This window comes from Neovison vison, chromosome 2, assembly GCF_020171115.1.
Source record: "Neovison vison isolate M4711 chromosome 2, ASM_NN_V1, whole genome shotgun sequence".
Taxonomy (NCBI): Eukaryota; Metazoa; Chordata; class Mammalia; order Carnivora; family Mustelidae; genus Neogale; species Neogale vison.
The window spans coordinates 105,961,388-105,985,675 of record NC_058092.1 but is presented as its reverse complement, the minus strand read 5'-3'; the positions used below and the strand labels follow the sequence as shown (position 1 = coordinate 105,985,675).

The following is a 24,288-nucleotide window of genomic DNA, read 5'->3' as shown; positions in this document are numbered from 1 at the left end:
ACCAAAAAACACGCCGGTATTGGTCCAGAGACACATGCTTCTTGTTCTAGATTCCGAAGCCGGTCACCTTCGCTTTCTTTTCTAGCGATGTTTGTCCCTCGCGAGACACCGTTGATTGTCCAGGAGGCGTGACTAGGGGCGGGAAGTGGGGCGGGAGAGGGGTTGCGGAGCCGGGGCTGCCGCTGTCATGGACGCCTGGGTTCGCTTCAGTGCTCAGAGCCAGGCCCGGGAGCGGCTGTGTAGGTGCGGCCCGAATAGGAATGGGGGTGGGGACAGAGGAGGATCCTCGTGAAGCGAGGTCCGTTCATACTACGGGGGTCAAAAAGGGTCAGCTCGGGCTACGGGGGCCCGGACGGACCGCCAGGCGCTGATTTGAGCGGGCCATGAGGAGATGATTCGTTTTTGCTCACCGGAAAGATGGGGAAACTGAGGCACGAGTGGGCCAGCGGGGAGGCCACTCAGGGTGGCCATGTCCACATAAGACCCTACACTTAACCCACTGGGCGGTGGTGGCGTGAGGAGCATTCGCCCCGCGGTGAATAGCCGGACTCTGCCCCCCAGGGCTGAGTGGCTCTAAGTTCCCTTGTCCCTTCACCCTGTTGTCATCCGGGAACTCCTCTGCCTCCTCCTTGTCTTCCGGTTTCGATTCAGCTAGAGGGCCGAAACCTCCTCCTAGTTAACCTACTCTGAAAAATAATCTCTCCACCTGTCCCCCACTCCCTTATATGTCAGGTATATACTCACACTGATGTGCTTATGATGGGGCGACCCCCCCCCCGGTGCCTTCACAGTCCACTTCAGACTTCATCATTGTCAAATCTCTTATTTTCTCAACTCCAAGTAATGCCCCCAACTCCTTTTCTAGGCTCCTTTTTATCCTTACGCCTTTCCCTTCCCCTGGCCCGAAGGAGAAACGGTAAGAAATGGGCAAAAAGAGGAGGAAAGGGAATGTTCGCAAACGGGGAAAAGGGGAAGTCAGTACTTTCCTTTTGGAAGACATTTTTGAGAGGTAGGTTAGGGATATCTCCACCTTACCTTGCCTGGCCTCTTCTCCAGGGCTGCCCAGTATGCCTGCTCCCTTGTTGGCCATGCACTTCAGAAGCATGGGGCCAGTCCAGAGTTACAGAAGCAAATTCGACAACTGGAGGGTCACCTGAGCCTAGGAAGAAAGCGTAAGTAACCATGCTTTTGTTTTATTACTCCAACACTTCCTCCATCCCCAGCTTCTCCCTTAGCCCTTCCTTCCTGTTCCTGACCTTCTCTGCCAGTTCTTAACCCCTTATTTAAGTCTGCACTTATCCTCTGCATGCCTCTTGGTTGAGATAAGAGAGCAGGGGTAAGAGACTAGTGAAGGATGGAAGAGAATGGGGCAAGTTGGAGAAAACCAAACTGAAACACAAATTAAAATTTGAAGAAAAAAATTTTTTGAACTGTTTCTCTTTTAAAAAAAAATTGTAATTATTGTTTCTATCACTTCTCGACTTTCACCTTCTTGCTTCCTCTTTCTCTGTGTCTCACTCTCTGTCTCTACTTCCAAATCCTTGCTTCTCCTTACTAATCTCCACAAGTTCTACGCCTGGGTAACTCAGCGGATGCTCTTGAGTCAGCCAAACGAGCTGTGCACTTATCAGATGTTGTTCTGAGATTCTGCATCACTGTTAGTCACCTCAATCGAGCCTTGTACTTCGCCTGTGACAATGTCCTGTGGGCTGGAAAATCTGGACTAGCCCCTCGTGTGGATCAGGAGAAGTGGGCCCAGCGTTCATTCAGGTTTGATATCCTTTTATCCTACAAGAACTTTTGTATTTTCCATACTGCATAACTTGCCTTTTATGAGCAAATGATCTTTCAGGGTCTTTCCAGAATATACACATCTTAATCACTTGGCTTCCAATCTTCATTTAGATTTTAAACTATCAGAGAATAGTGAATGTTGACAGATGGAAGACAGATGCTCTTCCCTGATGAATGACTAAGATTGGGCAAGATAAGTTATTATATTGCTTTAAATCTGCTTCTATCTATACCACAGGTTATGCCTCTCACTGCCTGCTTGTTCTTTCATTCTAAAAATATTTAGGAAGTACTTACTATGGGCTAGAGAATAAAGCAGAGAGTCCGATATGGTTCCCATTCTCACTAAGTTTCTAGTCTAGTGGGGGAGTCATATTAAGACAACTACCAAACCAATTATTTTTGGAAATGTACAGGTGTTATGAGATATATAACAAAGGGAGCTGATTTGGATTGAAAAGCCAGGGAAGAACTCTTTGAGAAGTAATGTTTTAGTTCAGACTTGAGGTGAGAATACAAGTTGGTCAAAGCAAACAGTAGCAGAGAAGAACTCAGACAGAAGATATCCCTTCTAAGGCTTCAAACCAAGAAAGATTTTGTCAAATTAGAGAAATAGAAAGAAAGCCAGCATGATGGAGAGTGCTGAGTGAAGGACATAAGTTTGAACTGGAGATGTGGAGGGGACCAGTTCATTCATGCCAGGCCTCTTTGGCAATGGTAGGATTTTTTGGTTTAGCTTTGTTTAAATTTTATTCTAAGTGCAATGGGTTCTGAACAGGGATGTGACATGATTCAAATTGTGTTTAAAGAAGATCTCTTGCTGTAGTGGAAAATGAATTGCAGTAGGGCAGAAAAGGAGGAGATGCCTTAATACGGTCAAGAGATGATATTGGCTTAGACTAAGGTGCCTCCCATGTGCCCCTAGATTTCATTTAAAATGGGATGGGGGGGTGCCTGGGTGGCTCAGTGGGTTAAGCCTCTGCCATCGGCTCAGGTCATGATCCCAGAGTCCTGGGATCGAGCCCCGCATCCTGGTCTCTGCTCAGTGGGGAGCCTGCTTCCCTTCTTCTCTCTGCCTGCCTCTCTGCCTACTTGTGATCTATCTGTCAAATAAATAAAATCTTTAAAAAAATAAAATAAATGAAAATAAAATAAAAATAAAATGGGATAGGAAGGAAGCCATGGAGAGTTTTAAGAAGGGGAGGTAATGATGTGATTAATTATGTGAAATTAGATTGTTGGGGGCAGGGGCAAGAGTGGCCATGGAGAAACAAGTTACATGACTAAAGTGGTAGTTTGAGCAAGAGGTGCTTGTGGCTGAGACTGTGTTGGTGGGTTGTGAGTGGGAGATGTGATTGGATTCAGGATGTGTTTTGGAGGTAGGACAATTATATTGAGTACAGACCACTATTGTCAGAGTGGATTTAAAAAAACATGGACTATTGGAGTGCCTGGGTGGCTCAGTCATTTGAGCATCGGACTCTTGGCTTCTGGTCAGGTCACGATCTCATGGTTGTTCGGTTGGTCGTGGGATCTCATGAGCCGCCTTCGCTCCCCACCTTGGGCTCTGTGCTCAATGGGAGTCTGCTTCAGATTCTTTCTCCCTCTCCTGCTGCCCCTCCTCACTCATGCTCTCTCTCTAAAATAAATAAATGAAATCTTAAAAAAAAAACCCATAAACTGTTCATTGGTTCGTTTGCTTGTTTTTTAAGAAGGCTCCATGCCCAGCACAGAGCACAATATAGGGCCTGAACCTAGATCAAGACCTAAGCTGAGACCAAGAGTTGGACACTTAACTGACTGAGCCACCCAGGTGTCCCTGTTTGTTTGTTTGTTTGTTTAAGATTTACTTATTTATTTGTCATAGACAGAGCACGCAAGCCAGAGGAGTGGCAGGTAGAGGGAGAAGGAGAAGCAGGCTCCCTGCTGAGCAAGGTGGTGGGGGCTTGGGGGGAGGGGGAACTCCATTCCAGGATGCTGGGGTCATGACCTGAGCCAAGGGCAAACTTTTTTTTTTTAATAGTTTATTTATTTATTTGACAGAGATCACAAGTAGGCAGAGAGGCAGGCAGAGAGAGAGAGTGAGAAGCAGGCTCCCCACTGAGCAGAGAGCCAGATGCGGGGCTCCATTCCAGGACCCTGAGATCATGACCTGAGCTGAAGGCAGAGGCTTAACCCACTGAGCCACCCAGGTGACCCAAGGGCAAAAGTTTAACCAACTGAGCCATCCATGTGTCCCTGTTTGTTAGTTTTTTAGGTAATCTTTACACCCAGCATGGGGCTCAAACTCACAACCTCAAGATGAAGAGTAACTTTACTGACTGAGCCAACCAGGAGCCCCAAACATAGACTGTTTTTAAGGAATTGATAAATCTTACACATTTAGCAAGTTGCTTAACATTTTAGGCCTCACTTTTTTTGTTTGTTTGTTTGTTTTAACAAAACAATGGGATTTAAAAGATCTGTAATGTGTCTGGGTCTCTGAAACAGCTGAAGCTTGTTCTCTGAAAACATTTGCATTATTATAGTTCAGGTTGAATGTGTGTGTGGCTAATGGGTTGCCAAGTGGACGACTGAAATTTAAGGGTTTTCTTGGAAGATTTGATTATGCTTCTGACTTTAAGCCAGGATTTTAAGGTATATGTAAACACAGATTAGTTACAGAAAGCTGGGGTAGTGGACAGTAGCACTTTCTGCTGGTGTTCTCATGCATAATTCCTCTGTACTTACTCTGTACTGTGGGGGGAAAATGTTTAAGCCTTCTGTTTGATATGCCAAGTGGTTATATGTGCCCTTACTGACTCTTCTGGCCTGTTTATCTCAGGTACTATCTGTTTTCCCTCATCATGAATTTGAGCCGTGATGCTTATGAGATTCGCCTACTAATGGAGCAAGAGTCTTCAGCTTGTAGCCGGCGACTGAAGGGTTCTGGAGGAGGAGTCCCAGGAGGAATTGAAACTGCAGGACCTGGGAGTCCAGGAACTCCAGGAGGAGGCTTGCCTCAGCTGGCTGTCAAGCTTCAGCTCCGAGTCCTGCTCTTGGCTCGGGTCCTTCGAGGTCATCCCCCACTTCTGCTGGATGTGGTCAGAAATGCCTGTGATCTTTTCATTCCACTGGACAAACTAGGCCTCTGGCGCTGTGGCCCTGGGATTGTGGGGCTTTGTGGCCTTGTGTCCTCCATCCTGTCTATTCTTACTCTGATCTGCCCTTGGCTACGACTCAAGCCCTGATATTCTGGTACAGGATGAGGAGGGGATCTGAATTGGTAAGACAGAGTCTAAGATCATCCCCAGTGTACCAGCCTCATTCTGATTCTACTCCTTTGTTAAAGTTAAAATGCCAAGATTTGGGGGGTAGAGGGAGGAGCTTTGGGGAAGGTGAGGTGAAGAAAGGTAACTTGTGAAGTCAATGGGATAGTTCTAATGTTCAGATATTCTGGAGCTTTTGCTTTTTCCTCCTTCATTGCAATGTCTATGTCTTTCTTGACCCTTTTTACTTTGTTTTTCTTAAGTCTATTTAAGATTCTGTCTCTGCATTTTTTTTTCACCTTCTCAGTTTGCTGTCCCAGGAATTGGATCAGCAGAATTACTTTTTTTGGTAGGGGAGGTAGAATGTCTGTAAGGTTCTAACTGCCTTCTTTTTCCTCACAAAGGCTGCTTGTGGCAGATTTTACCCCCTTCAAATGCCACCAAATCATAATTCTAGAGACTTTATGTCCCAGTGGATTCTCCCCTCATGCACTAGAGACTGTTTGATACTTACTCCTTCATGTCTACCTCACCAGCCTCCCTCATGACTTGGCCCTTCCCTCTACTCATACCTGCAGATTTCTGCTTACACTTTTATTTCAGGGCTTTGTTCCCTAGCCTCTTGTCACCCCTTCTTCACCTATCCAGAAGGATGCTATGTCTAGCATCTTGCTGTAAATATTGTACAGTGATTTCTGTGTAAATAGCTGTGGCCATGCCCACAATGGAGAGCAAGCCTTCCAGGTCAGCATATTAAAGATCAGTTTGCTCATCAGTGTCTGGTCTGGTCCTGTGTGTTCTGGTCATCTGAGGTCTCTAATTCCTGTTACTGTGGTATGGGTGTTCCGTGGGATTAGCCACTAATATCATCACCCAGAGACTTTTTTTGAACACCTACACTATGCAGGGCATAATACTGAAGAGGTAGAGATACAAAGAGCTAAGAAGCTCCATGGTCCCAACTTTAGAAGTTTATAGCCTACTTAAGAATATGGGGTCTAGGGGCGCCTCGGTGGCTCATTGGGTTACGCCTCTGCCTTCAGCTCAGGTCATGATCTCAGGGTCCTGGGATCGAGTCCCACATCGGGCTCTCTGCGCAGCAGGGAACCTGCTTCCTCCTCTCTCTCTGCCTGCCTCTCTGCCTACTTGTGATCTCTCTCTCCGTTAAATAAAGAAAAGAAAAAAAAAAAAGGAATATGGGGTCTAATTATACTGGTCCCACAATCCCCACCAGTTCATAATTTCTAGTCCCTCCAAAAGCTATAATGCCACAAGGCCTCAGAGTCTGAGTCACAGACAGAACTAAGTGAAGTGAGACTGGCAAGGTTTGGTTTGTGGGCTGGCTGTGTTCAACATGTTGGGACTCCCTTGGATGGGAGGGGAAATGATAGCACTGTCGCCAGCTCTATCATTTCCCATATCCCAGGATGAGATAAATAAGGTTAAGAAGTAAAAAGTCTCTGTCCCCCACGCCAACTGTCTATTCCAAACCTGAGGAAAGCATTAACTGCCCAGCAACAGAAAACAAAGGATAGAAAAAGAGGAAGAGAAAGAAACTGCTAAGTCAAGACTTGTGCTCTTTGGATAGTGAGATGATGCCTCCAGGGGGCAGCAGCAGAGCAGAGAAATTAGGAAGATCGCTCAGTCCTTTCCTTGGTCTGGGGCTCCCGGGAGTTCCCACCATCACTCCTCCCATTTTATTTTTAGCTGCCAGTGGGAGGGGGCAGGATGGGAGGGAAAGTAAAGAAAACAGAAAAGGAGAGGGACAGAGGCACAGAGGACTTCACGCAGACAGAGAACAGGCAGGCATGGAACTCGCCCTCATCCCTCACCTGCTCTTGCCAGTGATGTTCCTGACAGGTGAGGAAGGTTAACTTGGTTCCTGGTGGGGAAGGAAGGTGTATGGGTGGTTTGGCATTGGGAACTTAAAGGTTAAAATCTTTGGAGTTAGGTGACAAGTTAACACTTGATTGTGTGTGTGTGTGTGTGCATGTTTGTGTGTTTGTGTAAGTTTTCATTCTTATGCCCGCACATACAAGTGCTTCGGGAATGAGACTGGCAGGTCCTTGGGTTAGATTTGTGTCCCATTATCTAAAATCTTTATCCTAAGCTCTGGAGGAGTAAGTGGACCAAAAGGAAGTATGATGTGACCTTCCACGTGGCTAGTCTGATTCCTATTCTCCTCCCAACTTCCTTCTACCCTTGGTCGTCTCTGGAGCCCGAGGCATAACTAACTCTGGTGAAAACTCAGTTTATCTTACCAATGAGTTATGGTTGCTAGTCATACAGCCCTACCAGTTTCCTGGATGCAAAAAGACTCACATAGAAAACACCCTTCTAAAGAGGAATGTGGTTTGAGACAGAGCTTATAGCCATGGGTGATGGGGGTGGCCTGAGAGCTAGTTGCTTGAAAGGAGAGAGCAGGGCAGGGAAGAACCACGGGAGGGACCAGAGGCTTGGAATTTTTCCTCACCAGTGCCCTATAATCTTTGTTTCCTAAAATACCAGCTCTGATTTCTTTACATTTTATTTATTTATTTATTTATTTTTAAAAAGATTTTATTTATTCATTTCAGAGAGAGACAGTGAGAGAGAACATGAGCGAGGAGAAGGTCAGAGGGAGAAGCAGACTCCCCATGGAGCTGGGAGCCCGATGCGGGACTCGATCCCGGGACCCCAGGACCATGACCTGAGCCGAAGGCAGTCGTCCAACCAACTGAGCCACCCAGGCGCCCCTCTTTAAAAGATTTTATTTATTTATTTGAAACACAGAGAGAGATCACAAGCAGGCAGAGAGGCAGGCAGAGACAGGGCGAGAAGCAGACTCCTCGCTGAGCAGAGAGCCCGGTGCAAGGCTCGATCCCAGGACCCCAAGATCATGACCTGAACCAAAGGCAGACGCTTAACCCACTGAGCCAGCCAGGCAACCTTCTTTACATTTTTAAAAATTTTATTTTATTTTTGGGACGCCTGGGTGGCTCAGTGGGTTAAAGCCTCTGCCTTTGTCTCAGGTCATGATCTCAGGGTCCTGGGATGGAGCCCTGCATCGGGCTCTCTGCTTCGCAGGGAGCCTACTTCCTCCCCTCTCTCTCTCTGCCTGCCTCTCTGCCTATTTGTGATCTCTCTCTCTGTCAAATAAATAAAATCTTAAAAAAATTTTTTTTAAATTTTATTTTTAAGTAAATTCTGTGCCCAACATGGGGCTTGAACTCATAACCCTGAGGTCAAGGATAGCATGCTATACTGACTGAGCCAGCCAGGTACCCCATACCAGCTCTGATTTTATTTTAAGATTTTATTTATTTGACAGATCACAAGCAGGCGGAGAGGCAGACAGAGAGAGAGGGGGAAGCAGGCTCCCCGCCGAGCAGAGAGCCCGATGCGGGACTCGATCCCAGGACCCTGAGATCATGACCCAAGCTGAAGGCAGCAGCTTAACCCACTGAGCCACCCAGGCTCCCCCCAGCTCTGATTTTAAAGGGATTGGCGTGAGTGGGGACGGGGAGAGAATCAGCCAGGACAAGAGTACAGGATGTCTTTAGGGTGGGCTAAAAGTTAAGGAAGAAAGGCAGGTAAGCAGGGGGCAGTTGGGAGGGTGGATGAGCTCAAAAAGAAGCGGGCTGTGGGAAACTTAGGGGTGATGGGACCCTTGGTAAGCATGGTTGGCAAACCATGTGTGTGGGCAGGAGAGTGGCCCCACCCAGTTAATGACCAGTCAGGTTTTCAGGGCTGGAATCATGCAAGGAACTAGACAGTGGAGAAAGAGATCAAGAATGTGAAAATGACACTGGGAGTCCTGAAGAGACAGAAAGAGGAGAGACCAGCAGTACTCACTAGCCTCCTCTTGTCCTCCCTGAGTTCCCGAGTTTGGGGAGAATCTGGAAGGAATAGTAGTTCTGGGCTGCAGAAAGGCCCTCTCCCTCTTTGACTCTTGCAGCTTCTGGGGGAGGATGTGTAGGAGGAATGATGTGGAAAAGAGGAACCTGACCCTTCCAGACATGTCTGTGAATGAGATTTCAGGGATGGGAATGGAAATACAGCTGTACACCAGCATGGCAGAGGGCCACAGGTTAGACATCTGGACCCAAACACAGAAAGGAGATCATCCTTGCTTGGAGCTCTGAGTATCTGAGTAAGAAACGGGGAGATAGACTGAGATCAAAATGTTCCCTCTGTGCTTTCTCTGGTTGTACCTCTCCCAGTATTTATTAGCCTCTCTGACCACATCCTCTTATCCTTATGACCCTGTGCCCCAGGTCTGTGCTCCCCCTTTAATCTGGATGTGCATCGCCCACGCCTATTCCCAGGGCCACCTGAGGCTGAATTCGGATATAGCGTCTTACAACATGTCGGGGGTGGACGTCGATGGTGAGGAGGAAACCAGAGGGCCATGGGATTGGACTGTGGTAGAGCTCTTAAAGGGAAGGCAAGGCAGATGGGAATCTAAATGACTCTGGTCTTTTGGAATTGGCTTGCTACCCTTATGCGTTTTCCCTTCGGCCTGTCTCAAAGGTCATGTTCACAAAATGCTTATACTCATGTCCTCCTCCAGGATGCTGGTGGGTGCCCCCTGGGATGGGCCTTCAGGTGACAGAAGGGGTGATGTTTATCGCTGCCCTGTAGGAGGTTCCCACAGTGCTCCATGTGCCAAAGGCCACTTGGGTAAGAAGATGCCTCACTCTTCCCCTCTTAACCCCTAACCTGATAGGCTAGTAGCCACCTCATGTTCACCCCCTTATCCTACACACTCCCTTGTCTTTGATTTGATCCTGATCTCATCCTCTTTCCAAATCACCCTAAATTCAAGAATCTCATAGGGGACCCATGATCTCATTCTCTTCTATCCCCATCCAACCAGGTGACTATCCGCTGGGAAATTCATCTCATCCTGCTATGAATATGCACCTGGGAATGTCTCTACTAGAGACAGACAATGATGGGGGATTCATGGTGAGCTAAGGGAAGGGTGGTGGGGGGAGTCTCTGAAGGATTTTGGCAGAGAAAAGAGCAGCATGGTAAGGGAATCTGATCCATGTGGAGGGTCAAGGTCAAGAAGTTTAAAACCCTGGAAAGCAAGGAGGGGAATCCCAGGGGATAGTTCCAGTGCCTCCTGGTTCCTAGGGGCAGTGCTGAGAGTATGCTCCCAAGCCCTGGGGGTAATACTCCTCCCCCACCCCCCAGGCTTGTGCCCCTCTCTGGTCCCGTGCTTGTGGCTCCTCTGTCTTCAGTTCTGGGATATGTGCCCGTGTAGATGCTTCATTCCGGCCCCAGGGAAGCCTGGCACCCACCGCACAACGTAAGCAGAAGAAGGGCCTGAGGACTCAGTCCCAGAACCAGGTGCAGGGTGGAAAAGCCGGGGCAACAGAGTGTGATGCTGGACAGGGGGCCTGCGTAGCTTTCCTCATTGTTTCCTAAGGTTCCATGTTTCCTAACAGATTAGAATTCAGACTCTTTGCCAGGGCATCAGGACTCCATGAACAGATCTAACCAACTTCAAAAACTCAACTCTCACCATATCCTTGCACGCACTGCACCTTGGCCATGGCATTTCCCTCCCCATTCTCCCCTTGTTATCTATTTTATACCTCCCATCCTTTTGTTTAAAGTGTTCTCCATGCAAATGCCTTTTCTTATATTCTCCTCTCCTCCAGCATCTTCTGTTGCCACCTCCTTTGACTCCCTACCATCAGAACTGACCCTCTGTTGTCCTACAGCATTGGTGGTGCCCTGTTTTTACCTAGCCCTTAATTCCTCCTACTCCTCCTTTCTTCTCCTTCTTCTTCCTCTTCTTCTCCCTCTTCTACTTCTTCTTCTCTTTCTTCTTCTTATAAATTGTATGCATGCCTGTCTCCTCTTTTACTCATTTCTACATTGACCCAGGGCCTAGCACACTACCTTCCTTGCATGTTCAGAAGTGCCTAAAACGTGTTTGAATGGAATGTACACTCCTGTGACCTCTTCCCTTGTTGTCCCCATGCCCAATATCCTTCTACTCTGGTCCTCATCAGCAACCTCATCCTCCTAGGCTGTCCCACCTACATGGATGTTGTCATCGTCTTGGATGGCTCCAACAGCATCTACCCCTGGACTGAAGTTCAGACTTTCCTGCGAAGACTGGTAGGGAGACTGTTTATTGACCCAGAGCAGATACAGGTAAGAGACGGCAATATGGATGGCCTTGTAGGGGGAGAGATGGCAGGGATGGGGGAGGAGTGGAGGTGAATGTAGACAGTGTCTTTGGGAGTATCCAAACGCCCCTCTCCCTGCCCTCACATACTGTCTTCTCCCTCAGTATATGCATTCCATGTGAGGGCACACATTGTTTTCAGGTGGGACTTGTACAGTATGGGGAGAGCCCTGTGCATGAGTGGTCCCTGGGAGATTTCCGAACCAAGGAAGAAGTGGTGAGGGCAGCGAGGAACCTGAGTCGACGAGAGGGACGAGAAACAAAGACTGCCCAAGCAATCCTGGTGGCCTGGTGAGGCACTGGGAAGGGGAGCCTGGGAGGCCAGAGTGAGGAGGGCCTGGAAGGGTTAGGGGAGGGTCTGGAGTACAGCGCATCTCATCACATTCTTCAAAGTGTCTATGTTTGTGTCTTTCCATGTTTCTGATTGATTTATCACTGTAGCCGGAACTCTCCCTATCCCCGCACTCTCACTTTGACCTTGGCCTTTGGGTTCTCCACCACTCGTGTCCTAGCCTGCTTGCCAAACATGATTCATACTCTCTGAGTGTGTCCTCTCTCCAATGGAATTGTTGCTGAATGAACCTACGAATAAATGGATTTTGTACTTATTTGCGTGGAAGATATGCCGCTCTGTATGTTCTATGTCATTCAAACGTTTTAGTTTTTACTGTATGCCAGTCCCCGTGCCAGACACTGTCAGGGAGATGGACTAAAAGGCAAGATGCCGGACTTCAGTGAACTGCTGACAGTGTGTATGTGTGTGTGTGTGTGTGTGTGTGTGTGTGTGTGTTTGCATACACGTGATCACACCTCACTACTTTCTCTATCTTCTCAGCACAGAAGGATTCAGTCCATCCCGTGGGGGCCGACCAGAGGCTGCCCGGCTGCTGGTGGTTGTCACCGATGGAGAATCACATGATGGGGAGGAGCTTCCTACAGCACTTAAGGCCTGTGAGGCTAGAAGAGTGACCCGCTATGGGATCGCGGTGAGAATGTCCTCTGGACCTGGTGGGATGGAGGGGTGTGGTGACACTGAGGACTGGGAACTTGAAGAAGATGGGCAGTAAGCACTTCCCAAAGATCAGCCATCTTTCCCTTCCTTCACTTTGACTGCGTTCTGGGGCCAGCTCTGACATCTCCCTCCGCATAGCTAACTAACCCCACCTGGATCTCCTGTCCCCAGGTCCTTGGCCACTACCTCCGGAGGCAGCGAGACCCCACTTCTTTCCTGCGGGAAATAAGGACGATCGCCAGTGACCCAGATGAGAGATTCTTCTTCAATGTCACCGATGAAGCTGCACTAACTGACATTGTAGATGCACTGGGAGACCGGATTTTTGGCCTTGAGGGTAATGACTACCCTGGAGAAATGAGGGACAGGGAGGGGGCAGGCTGGGTGTAGGTGGGGTTCTGTGGTGAGTTCAGTAAGTCAGAGGAGATGTCTTCCCTGATACTGCCTTGATGTTTTCTCATGCTCTAGGGTCCCGTGGAGAAAATGAAAGCTCTTTTGGCCTGGAAATGTCTCAGATTGGTTTCTCTACTCATCGGCTGAAGGTTGGACAGACTCTAACCCTGCTGTGGCCCCTCTCAACATCTGACTCCTCCCAACCTGAGACTCAGGCAACTTCACCCCAGGGCTCTTCTAGATTTCTCCTTTAACCAGTGTCCATGCTGACCCTTCTGTGCCTTTCCAACAGATCCCAGCATACTCTTGGTGACTTCTCACTCCTGGGGTTTTTACTCCTCATTTCCTGTTGTCTTTTCAAGTGTCCCCATCTGTTTCTGCCCAACAGGATGGGATTCTCTTTGGAATGGTGGGGGCCTATGACTGGGGGGGCTCTGTGTTATGGCTTGAAGATGGTCACCGCCTTTTCCCCCCACGGACAGCCCTGGAAGATGAGTTCCCCCCTGCTTTGCAAAACCACGCAGCCTACTTGGGTGAGTAGCGGAGGGTTGCAGGTGATGAGGGGGGTGAGGAGGAAATGTTTCACCAGTGGGGGCTATGAGAGCAGTGTCTCACTGATCTGCTAATTTCCTTGGGACCTCCTCCTGTGCCTTTAGGGAACCCTCCTACTCTGACCCCATCTTTTTACTCTTTCACCCCTGATTCCTTGCCCACTTCTAGGTTACTCTGTTTCCTCCATGCTTTTGCGGAGTGGACGCCGCCTCTTTCTCTCAGGGGCTCCTCGGTTTAGACATAGAGGAAAGGTCATCGCCTTCCAGCTTAAGAAAGATGGGGCTGTGAGGGTTGCCCAGAGCCTCCAGGGGGAGCAGGTAGGGCATCCAAGGGAGGGTGGGACCCTTGGATCCTGAGGGACCTTCAGGCTGTGGGGGAGGAAAGGGAAGGGCTAAGAGAGGAGCCTGAAAATTCTGTTGAATTCTGGTTGGCAGAGGCTGTCAGGGGTGTGAGGACGAGAAGGGCAGGTTGGCAGATACCTCTCAATTGTCCACAATCACCTTGTCTTTTCTCTGGGGTCACCACTCCCCACCGCTCCCCAGATTGGCTCCTACTTTGGCAGTGAGCTCTGCCCATTGGATACGGATGGGGATGGAACAACCGATATCTTACTTGTGGGTGCCCCCATGTTCCTGGGACCCCAGAACAAGGAAACAGGACGTGTTTATGTGTATCTGGTGGGTCAGGTGAGACTTGCTGGGTCCCCCTTGAACTTGTCTGCAGAGGGGGGCGTGAAGGGGAGAAGGGAGGGAAGTTTCTTCCATTCACAGGCTGGCTGAGAGGCTGGGACCGCCAGGCCTGGTCAGCATCTTCTGTCTTCTCCCTCCACCAGCAGTCCTTGCTGACACTCCAGGGAATGCTTCAGCCAGAACCTCCCCAGGATGCTCGGTTTGGCTTTGCCATGGGTGCCCTTCCTGATCTGAACCAAGATGGTTTTGCTGATGTGGCTGTGGGGGCGCCCCTGGAGGATGGGCATCGTGGAGCACTGTACCTGTATCATGGCACCCAGAGTGGGCTTAGGCCCCGGCCCGCCCAGGTCAGGAGTGTCTGGATCAAGTAGGGAAGTGGATGGAAGGAAGGAGTAGGGGGTGTGTTCCTCATTCATTGATGTTTCCCTGACCTTGCAACCCAAAATGGACAAGTATTTTTTTTTTTTTTTTATCAGTAGTCGGGTAGGATACAGTTTGCTGTACTAGGGAGTCCTGGACACAGGCTAGTTTCTCTTATTCCTTCTTTTTTTTTTTTTTAAGATTTTATTTATTTATTTGACAGAGAGAGGGATCACAAGTAGGCAGAGAGGCAGGCAGAGAGAGAGGAGGAAGCAGGCTCCCCGCTGAGCAGAGAGCCCGATGCGGGACTCGATCCCAGGACCCTGAGATCATGACCTGAGCCGAAGGCAGCGGCTTAAGCCACCGAGCCACCCAGGCGCCCCTCTTATTCCTTCTTCTTCTCTCTTTCTCTCCTTTTAAGATTTTATTTATTTGAGGGGGAGAGGCAGAGGAAGAAGCAGACTCTCCACTAAGAAGGGAGCCCGATGCAGGGCTCTATGCCAGGACTTTGGGGCCATGACTGGAGCCAAAGCCAGATGCTTAACCAACTGAGCCACCCAGGCATCCCCCACTTCTTATTCTCTTATTCCTTATTGTGTGCCAGGTGTGTGGCCTGGGTCCCCAGGCGTGAGTGTCCCTGCTCAGTTTCTCCTTTCTTCCTCTCAGAGGATTGCTGCCATCTCCATGCCACAGGCCCTCAGCTACTTTGGCCGGAGTGTGGACGGCCGGCTGGATCTGGATGGAGATGACCTGGTAGATGTGGCCGTGGGGGCGCAGGGGGCAGCCATTCTGCTCAGGTGAGCCATCCCAGCTCAGGACTATAAGCTGTGAAAAGCAAGGGCTTGGGAGTCACAGACTGAGATTTAGATTTCTTTCTTTTCTTTTTTTTTTTTTTAAAGATTTCATTTATTTGCCAGAGAGAGTGAGCAAGGGAAGAGCACAAGCGGGGGGAGGGGCAAAGGGAGAGGGAGGAGCAGGCTCCCTGCTGGGATGATGCCCTGATCTGAAAGCAGACACTTAACCCACCCCACAGAACCACCCAGGCACCCTAGATTTGGATTTCTTGACCAATTTGCTCAGTTCCTCCATTTCCTAGTTTTGAAAATGGGAACAATCACAGTGCCTACCTCATAGGCTTGTTCTGAGGATTCAGTGCCCCAGTGGGGTAAAGATCGTGACGCGGTGCTTAGCATACAGCAAGCATTTCTTCAATGTCAGCTATTCTCTTTCTGCCCGAAGGTTCTGGGGAGGGTGACACGTGTACATCCAGCCCCTCGTTCTTATCCTTGACCTTTGGGAGGCCAATACTGGGGACTGCATTTTTCAAAGGGCTTTCCTCTTGGCTAGCCTTTCTTCCCCACCCTGCTCCCAGCTCCCGGCCCATTGTCCACCTGGCCCCCTCCCTGGAGGTGACCCCGCCAGCCATCAGTGTGGTTCAGAGGGACTGCAGCCGGCGAGGCCAGGAGGCAGCCTGCCTATCTGCAGCCCTTTGTTTCCAAGTGACCTCGCGCACTCCCGGCCGCTGGGATCGCCGATTCTGTGAGTGACCCGAGCATCCCAAGCACCTCTCAACCCAGCCTGCCTCGGTCCCTGGATCCCTCTTTACCCTCGCTCCTACCTGTCCCATCCAGATCTGCGCTTTACAGCATCCCTGGATGAGTGGACGGCGGGGGCACGTGCCGTGTTTGACGGCTCTGGCCAGAGGCTGTCCCCGCGGCGGCTCCGGCTCAGTGTGGGAAATGTCACTTGTGAGCAGCTGCGCTTCCACGTGCTGGTGAGGAGGGGATAATGCTTTGTTAGCCACAGGGCCTGGGAGCCAGGGGAAGGCTGACTGGAGGAGGAATTCCTGCCGGACTGACCCAAAAGCCAAGGCCGAGGCAGGAAAGCGAGGAAGGTCAGCCTGATCTGGGTTTGAAGCCTAGCTCCGCCATCTACTACTGCCTGTGAGTGAACTCTGGCAAGTCACACAGCCTGCACACCTCAGCTTCCTGGCCTCAGAGGAGGATATACTAATAATAACTACATCAAGGGAGTTGTGTTAGAATCTGGTGTAATGGGATTGATACCTTAGGAGAATACCCAGCATACAGAAGGTGCTCAGTCATCCCATTGTGCCAGGGGCCAGGGCTGTACACCTAAACCTGGCTCCCCATGATCCTCTACTCTGGTTTTCCTCAGGATACCTCTGATTACCTCCGGCCACTGGCCTTGAGTGTGACCTTTGCATTGGACAACACCACGAAGCCGGGGCCTGTGCTAGATGAGGGCTCACCCACCTCCATAAGAAAGCTGGTCAGTGGGTACCTGGGTGGCTCAGTGGGTTAAGCCGCTGCCTTCGGCTCAGGTCATGATCTCAGGGTCCTGGGATCGAGTCCCGCATCGGGCTCTCTGCTCAGCAGGGAGCCTGCTTCCTTCTCTCTCTGCCTGCCTCTCTGCCTACTTGTGATCTCTCTCTCTGTCAAATAAATAAATAAATAAAATCTTAAAAAAAAAAAAAAAAGAAAGAAAGCTGGTCAGTGGTGCCAAGCCCCACCCTGCCCCTGGGTCCCAACACTGCCCCCTCAGTGAATTCTAGAGACATGGAGGGTGGACACCTGATAGCACGGCAAAATTTGACCTGAGCCTCCACTCTTCTCTTTTCACTTTGCTCCAATTCCATTCCTTTCTCCTTGCCTTTCTATCAGTCCTCACCCCTTTCTTACCCCTTTAGGTCCCCTTCTCGAAGGACTGTGGCCCTGACAATGAATGTGTCACAGACCTGGTGCTTCGGGCTAATATGGACATCAAAGGCTCCAGGTGAGACAGACATGAGCTAGCCCAACCAAGGTGACCTGAGACAGACCAGAAGGAACTTGAAGGGAGCAAGAGGGTTGTTTCTTGCCCAGGAAAGCGAAAGTGATGCTTTTCACAGCTTTTTCAACTCCTGGGCTCTCCCTTATCCTAGGAAGGACCCATTCGTGGTTCGAGGGGTTCGGCAGAAAGTGTTGGTGTCAGCAACCCTGGAGAACAGGAAGGAAAATGCCTACAACACTAGCCTGAGTCTCAGCTTCTCTAGAAACCTCCACCTGGCCAGTTTCATGCCTCAGGTGCCTGGGGCAGAGGAGGTTTGGGAGGAATCAGGGCGGGAGGAGAAAGGAGATTGGGGTATTGACCTGGGCTGTGAAGGGCTCCAGAGAAAGGCTCAGTGTTTGAAGGCTGCCAGCAGGAGAGCCCCTGCAGCCTCAGCTCTGGCCCCACCCCCTCTCCTCTGCTCTCAGAGGGACAGCCCCGTGAAGGTGGAATGCACCACCCCTTCTCCCCATGTCCGGCTCTGCAGTGTGGGGCACCCTGTCTTTCGGACTGGAGCCAAGGTGAGTGGGGACCCAGAACCTGAAAGAGAGAGCAGCTCTGAGACAGCAGGGGCTGGAATCTGCAGGGCCTGGGAATTTAGGGAAGAGCTACACAAGAGCTGCTGGTGCCCTGCTGGCCTCATGAAGAGGAAGAGACCCTATATGACCCCATATGACCCAAACCTGTACACCTAAACCTGGCTCCCCGTATGACCCCATATGACCCCAGGTGACCTTCCTGCTGGAGTTTGAGTTTAGCTGCTCTTCCCTCCTGAGCCAGGTGCTTGTGAGGCTGACTGCCACCAGGTGAGAACAAAGGGAACTTCCTCCCAGGCCTTTCCTGTTGGGGCTTGTGGGGGGAAAGGGTATATGATGGGGCTAGGATGTGATCCTCTCCCTCTAACCCTACAGCAATAGCCTGGAGAGAAATGGGACCCTTCAAGATAACACAGCCCAGACCTCAGCCCACGTTCAATATGAACCCCACCTTCTATTCTCCAGGTATGGCTCATCTCCCTGCTAGCACTCCATTCTGACCCCAGACTCGTACTCTAGGTTTCCTTCCTTTCCTTCCATGTGTTTTGGTGTTTCCCCTCAACCCTTGGGGCTGCTCCATCTTTTTGCCCTCAATCCCACTCCAGTTGAAACTTTTAAGCAACTTACTTTCCTAGGTATAGTTATACCTATACATCCTAGGTTTAGGGCTTTGCTCTAGGCCCTGGGGATTGCAGGTGGGGTGAGGGGTATGGGATGTGGCCATCAAGTTTGTGCCAAGTCCATGTCATGTCCCATTTCGATCTTCTTTATGTACCACCATCCCTTTATCCATGTGCTGGCTCTGCCTTCCCTGAATCCATGTCTGTGGGCTGATCATGTGCTCCTGTGTCTGTGTCATGGCTGTGACCGTGTTCTTCTGACTTGGTGTCCACGCAGTGAGTCCACTCTGCACCGCTATGAGGTTCACCCATACGGGACCTTCCCGGTGGGTCCCGAATTCAAAACCACTCTTAGGGTGAGAAACTGGAGGGACCTTGGCATGGGCAGGGGGAGGGCGAGGAGTCTCTTTTCATTTTCCAGTGGCACCTAGGGGAAAGGGGAACAGATGAAGAAGGAGCTTCTGTCTCCCGCTTCTTCCCATTTCCAACCCTCCTCATAGGTTCAGAACCTTGGCTGCTATGTGGTCAGTGGCCTGGTCATCTCAGCCCTCCTTCCAGCTGTAGCCCATGGGGGCAATTACTTCCTGTCATTGTCTCAAGTCATCACAAACAATGTAAGTCTGGGCTAAGGGTGTATGGAGCCCTACCACCTCAATCTGGTCAATTCCTCCAGCCCCTCTATCTGCTGGGTCACTGCTCTCAGGACTCCTCACCCTGGGAGACCTTTCTCGAACACATGTGGCATAGGTGGGGAGTATATGTGGGGAGTGTGCTCCTGCTCAGCCGGAGTGGCTGGCCTCTCACCATTAAGAGGGTCATTCAAGGAGTACCTGGGTGGCTCAGGTGTTAAGCGTCTGCCTTCAGCTTGGGTCATGATCCTGGGATCCTGGGATCGAGCCCCATTTGCAGCTCCCTGCTCAGCAGGAAACTTGCTTCTCCCTCTCCCACTCCCCCTGCTTGTGTTCCCTCTCTCGCTGTCTCTCTCTGTCAAATAAATAAATAAAGTCTTTAAAAAAGAAAACAAAAAAAAAGAGGGTCACTCAAATTGCATCTCCCTGTAGGCAAGCTGCATGGTACAGAACCTGACCAAGCCCCCAAGGCCCCCTGTGCACCCAGAGGAGTTTCAGCACACAAGCAGACTGGTATGAGTCACAAGAAGGTGAAGAAGATGTCCAGAGTGGGAATGCAGTGGGGAGTGGTAGACTTCAGAGACTTGAGACAGGGGTTAGAACTCGGAGTGGGGAGTAGGTGATTTTTCAACTCCAAGATCTTTATCTGGCTCTCTCTTCTGGCAGAATGGGACGAACACTCACTGTCAAGTCGTGAGGTGCCATCTTGGGCGACTGGCAAAGGGGACTGAGGTCTCTGTTGGACTACTGAGGCTGGTTCACAATGAATTTTTCCGGAGGGTAAATCTTTTCTTCCATTCTTCTCTTCCGCTCCTACCTGGAACTTCAGCCTAGTCTTTGGAAAAGACTCATGTTCAAGTTCCACCTTTATCTCTCACGTGCTGTTGGACCTTGAGCAAGTTATTTAATTTCCCTCTGATTCTTTCTCTCCATCTCTAGAGTGGGGAAGATAATACCTACTTCATGGGGTTGTAAAGAATAAATGAATAATGAGATGGATTCATTAAAACTAATTATTGTCCCTATATTTTCCTCTGTTTATCATCCCTCAGTGTTATATCAATAACCAACATTTATAGGATACCAAAATTTAGCCAATTAATTATTTTTTTGTTTATAAAATTTTAAAATAAAAAATATTTTGTTATTAGTAATCTAGCCTACTATGTAAAAGGACCTGTATTAGGCAGACACTGAGGAGAATATCCCCAACACTTAGCACCATGCCTAACTCATTATAATGGCCCAATACATGTCTCTTAAATGAATGAACGGATATTTGATATTATGTGCATGATAGGTATTGGAGGGTACTGAGAGGCAAGATTGTAGAGCTGAAACGGATCTAGGTTATGAAAGTTCTCCAAAGCTAGGGAGATGAAATTTAACTCAATGTGATAGGCAGTCAGGAGTCAGTGTGAGTTTCTGAGTAGGGAAATGACATCTTAATTATAACAGCTATTAATTATAACAGCTATTAATTATAACAGCTATAACAGCTATGAGGGGTGATTTACTGTGAATAGCACAAGATCCCTGGGATGTAGGCATATTTTATGGGAAAGTTAAGTCTGAGACACCATCCTTCTCCAAGTCTGGTTCTCTATCACTCTTTGGTATCCTTTTTTCATTCATTCATTTATTTTTTCAATAAAGCTTTATTGAGAAACCAGTGTGTACTTGAGAGTGTGTTAGGCACTAGGCACTAGAGACACAGATGTTTATGAGACAGAGCTCTTGACCTCAAGGATCTTCTAATCTGGTGGTGAATGACAGAGATGTAAACATAATATTATGACCTAATCCAGGATGATGGAGGTTAGAAGGAAACACTTCCTAATTCCCAGAGGGGATGACCTCTAAACTTCAACCTGAAGAAAGGGCAGGGGTTAGCCAAAGAAAGGGGAGCTAAATAATACTGGGTAGGGCAAACACATATATGAAGGGCCAGGGGCTCATCCCTCTATTACCCTTCCTCTCTTTCTCCATTGATCTCCAGCCTTTTCTTCTCGTCTAAAAGATGCTGGAAGTGATGCCTACCAGCCTCATCTTTGCAACTGGGGTTCTAAGACCATACCACCTATGATGGCTCATTTTCAATGTCTTCCACAGGCCAAATTCAAGTCTCTGACAGTGGTCAGCACCTTTGAGCTGGGAGCTAAGGAGGGCAGTGTCCTACAGCTGACTGAAGCCTCTCGTTGGAGTGAGGTGGGACAGAATCCTGAGTTTGAGAGCCATGGAAAGAGTGACGGTGGGAATGCGGCAAGGGCACCTGGGGGCTTTTTTAGAACACAGATATCCTCATAAGGCAGCAGCTGGGGAGTCAGAAGGGATAAATCAGGACACTGGGGTCCCACTCCCTTTATTCCTGCCTCAGTTGCTTTCTTTTTATTCATCTATTTCGAGGCTTCTATTTCACCCTCGTATGTGAGGTGAGGCTAGCTGGGAGAAAGGATACCAGTACCAAACAGCTCTCCTCCCTATACAGAGCCTGCTGGAGGTGATTCAGATGCGCCCTGTCCTCATCTCCTTGTGGATCCTCATTGGCAGTGTCCTGGGAGGGCTGTTCCTGCTTGCTCTCCTTGTCTTCTGTCTTTGGAAGGTAAGCACAGCTTTGGTGGTAAGTATGGGACATGACGCCTATGATTTGAGGGCTCCTGGAATATGGCAGGGAGAACTGGATTTGTGCTGGCCAGCTAAGTAGGCTATGGGTGTTCTGCCCGGATCTCTTCCACTATACTCTACAAATGTTGGCTGAATGAAACTAAGCCAAATAAAATAAACTAGAATCTCATTTTTGGGAGCAGAACAAAAGTGAAGATTTCAGATATGTCTGAGGGCCCTTGGCAAGGTCCTCAAGCAGGACATTGGGTGATGACTCTTCTCTCTTCCTCTACAGCTTGGCTTCTTTGCCCGAAAGAAAATCCCCGAGGAAGAAAAAAGAGAAGAGAAGTTAGAGCAATGAATGTAGAATAAAGCCCTAGAAAGTCCTCTTGGCAGCTTCTCCAAAAGACTTGAGTGAGAGCCGAGGTTTGGGGGCTCAGCTGGACAAGAAGAGCCTCTAGACTGTCTCCCCAGACCTGCAGCCTGACTTGACTTTTGAGTCATGAGGATGCTGCTGGCAAGAGATGAGGCCTTACCTCAGAAGACAAGGACTGGTGCCCAAAGCAGAAACACTCTCCCCCTGTGCTTCCCTTCTCATGATCCCACTGCCACAGTCAACCCTGGGGCCTTGGTTGGGTGCCCCTTTTTCCTTATCCCCAGGAATCAGTTTTTTGGCCCAGTTTCCCTGGTATCTTTTAGATTCCCCCTACAATCCTCCCTCAAATTTGGAAAGGGTGAGGGCAGATCCTCCTCCATTCCCTGCCTCTCACCTTCCTGTCTGCTCCCCACTCCACAGAAGGGAGCTGAGTTGGCTTCAAAAAGTAAAGTCAACATCTGCTGCTTTCCTGTGGAGTCTGGTGATTCAGAGAGCCGGATGGGGAGAGTCAACAGGAAAAAAGGAGGGAGGAGGAAAAGCCACAAGAGACATTCTGTACAATTCCAAGGAACAGAGAAGTCTTTAGACGGGCAACTGCCATCCCCCTGAAACCTGAGACTTCATGGTGCCCTGGCCCGCCCTCAGGTGCCTGTGAAACCGAGCTGCCCCAGGCCTTTGGGGCACGGGTTTCCCAACTCGTGGCCTTCCCTGGGAGCAAAGCCAGGGCAGGGCGCCTGATTCTCCGGAGCCACGGGCCCCCAGGTGGCTAGAGCTGGAATAGCAGAGAAGAGTCTCGTTGCTTTGGTCATGGCCAGGGGAGAGAGTTGGATACCCTGGGGGGTGTTTTCTTCTCTCCTGGGTCTCACACACTCACGAACCCTTCTTAGGGTCACCTTCTAGAAACCAGAGAGAAGGGAGACGATTTCCTCTTGATGGTGGGAAACCCTTTCACCGGCTTTGGGAAGCAGCAGCTCCATGGGGTTCTAAACACCTCATAAACCTTAGTCAGGTCTGCATTGATGAAGAAGCCAAAGTGGGTGACAGGAGGTCTCTGGGGAGCAAGCCCTTATCTGCTTATCATTGGTTGTGTGGCACAAATAGCTCCTAGGAAAATGTTTTTGGAGCCACTGAAGTCATTCCTGGTAGGGCTTCTCTGGTGGAATCAGTTTGCCAGCCCTTGCCTGATATTTACTGGAAAGTTCCAATTTTCATCTCTGGGTCACCTGGTGAGGTGGTCCTGACCAGTAGTAGAGCGAATTAGATTCTCCACCAATGACTGAATAACGTATATCTCTTTGTCATCAAGACTTTGGATACCAAAGTCTGTTATTGGTCTCCAAGCTGTGGCTCTGATGGCCATTTGAAGAATCTGCACCTGTTTTGTGCTGAGAGGAGAGGAGACCTGACCGGGCAGTTGACCAGCAGTCACAGAACTTGTTCTTCAGGGCTGTTCTTGTGGTCTGGGCACAATGTTTATCTTGGCACGTCTCTGGTCTTCTGCATAGGACATTGTCTCTGTTTCCTAGCAGGGTGGACAGCGTATCAGATGGTCAGAACAAATAAAGTTCAGTGTCAAATTATGTCTGGCTCTTTTTGAGTTCCCTAGGATATGGACTGCTCAGGAATGGTGAGAGAAAGATTCTTGGACTGCCCGATACCTTATACAGTTGAGTTCCTGGAAGGCGGTTATAAGATATTCGGAATGTTTTCTGTGATTCTCTCCCCAGAGATGTCTTCTAGCCTCCTGCAATCCTCACCTAGTTAAGTGACTACAGACTATAAATTGTGTAGGTCTGGTAAGCACATAGGCCTAGATTGAAACCCCAGGTCTGCCATTTATTAGCTGTGGGGTCTTGGGCGAGTCATAACTACCCTGAGGCTCACATAGCAGTAAGAGGTACAGTGGTTAAGAATGAAGACAGAGGACCACCTGGTGGCTCAGTGGGTTAAAGCCTTTGCCTTCAGCTCAGGTCATGATCTCAGGGTCTTGGGATTGAGGGTCCTGGGATCGAGCCCCACATCGGGCTCTCTGTTCAGCAGGGAGCCTTCTTCCTGCCTGCCTCTCTGCCTACTTGTGATCTCTCTCTGTCAAATAAATAAATAAAACATTTTTTTTAAAAAATGAAGACAGACTTGGGTTTAAATCTCAGCTATACCACTTTTTGACCTTGGACGGATTTAATTTATTTAAGTCTTGGCTTTCTTGTCTTTAAACTTACTAAGGTTGTGAGGACCAAATGAGATAATTCAAGTAAAGTGAACATATACTGGGTACTCAATAAAGGTTAACTGTTGTTATAAAAATATTTTGTTATAAAATAATCAGCCTTCCCTGTGTATGTTCCTAATCTGGTGACCCACCTCCCCTTCACAAAGGTCCTGAAGATTTGTTTCTCCTGTGTGTTATTGTCTCCTGATGCTAAATCTTATCCCATGCTTCATCACCTTTGACATAAGCT

The 24,288-nt window shown here is 49.2% G+C and overlaps 2 protein-coding genes across 2 annotated transcripts; both read left to right on the top strand.

Moving 5' to 3' along the window:
• Positions 1-152: 152 nt before the first annotated feature.
• Positions 153-5,817, top strand: PEX11B (peroxisomal biogenesis factor 11 beta). Its single transcript, XM_044239090.1, has 4 exons — positions 153-243; positions 1,057-1,172; positions 1,569-1,770; positions 4,619-5,817. Exons 1-4 carry the CDS (start codon positions 188-190, stop codon positions 5,022-5,024), a joined length of 780 nt encoding a protein of 259 aa, XP_044095025.1. The 5' UTR covers positions 153-187; the 3' UTR covers positions 5,025-5,817.
• Positions 5,818-6,862: 1,045 nt separating this feature from the next.
• ITGA10 (integrin subunit alpha 10) lies at positions 6,863-23,743 on the top strand. Its single transcript, XM_044239089.1, is given in 31 exon segments — positions 6,863-6,902; positions 9,299-9,410; positions 9,595-9,662; positions 9,665-9,704; positions 9,901-9,992; positions 10,224-10,338; positions 11,068-11,195; positions 11,372-11,520; positions 12,065-12,215; positions 12,413-12,578; positions 12,710-12,783; positions 13,023-13,167; positions 13,355-13,503; positions 13,729-13,872; positions 14,019-14,222; positions 14,902-15,032; positions 15,608-15,774; positions 15,867-16,009; positions 16,414-16,527; positions 16,946-17,031; positions 17,180-17,321; positions 17,493-17,585; positions 17,794-17,870; positions 17,976-18,065; positions 18,498-18,576; positions 18,721-18,834; positions 19,282-19,362; positions 19,516-19,629; positions 20,962-21,057; positions 21,338-21,451; positions 21,749-23,743. Coding segments are annotated over 30 exon segments (3,420 nt in total). The 5' UTR covers positions 6,863-6,902; positions 9,299-9,322; the 3' UTR covers positions 21,815-23,743.
• Positions 23,744-24,288: the final 545 nt, after the last annotated feature.

Coding starts and splice junctions, on each gene's coding strand:
- PEX11B (XM_044239090.1), top strand. CDS start 188: ATGGACGCCTGGGTTCGCTTCAGTGCTCAGAGCCAGGCCCGGGAGCGG. Junction 1,173..1,568: donor CCTGAGCCTAGGAAGAAAGC/GTAAGTAACCAT, acceptor AATCTCCACAAG/TTCTACGCCTGGGTAACTCA. Junction 1,771..4,618: donor TGGGCCCAGCGTTCATTCAG/GTTTGATATCCT, acceptor TGTTTATCTCAG/GTACTATCTGTTTTCCCTCA.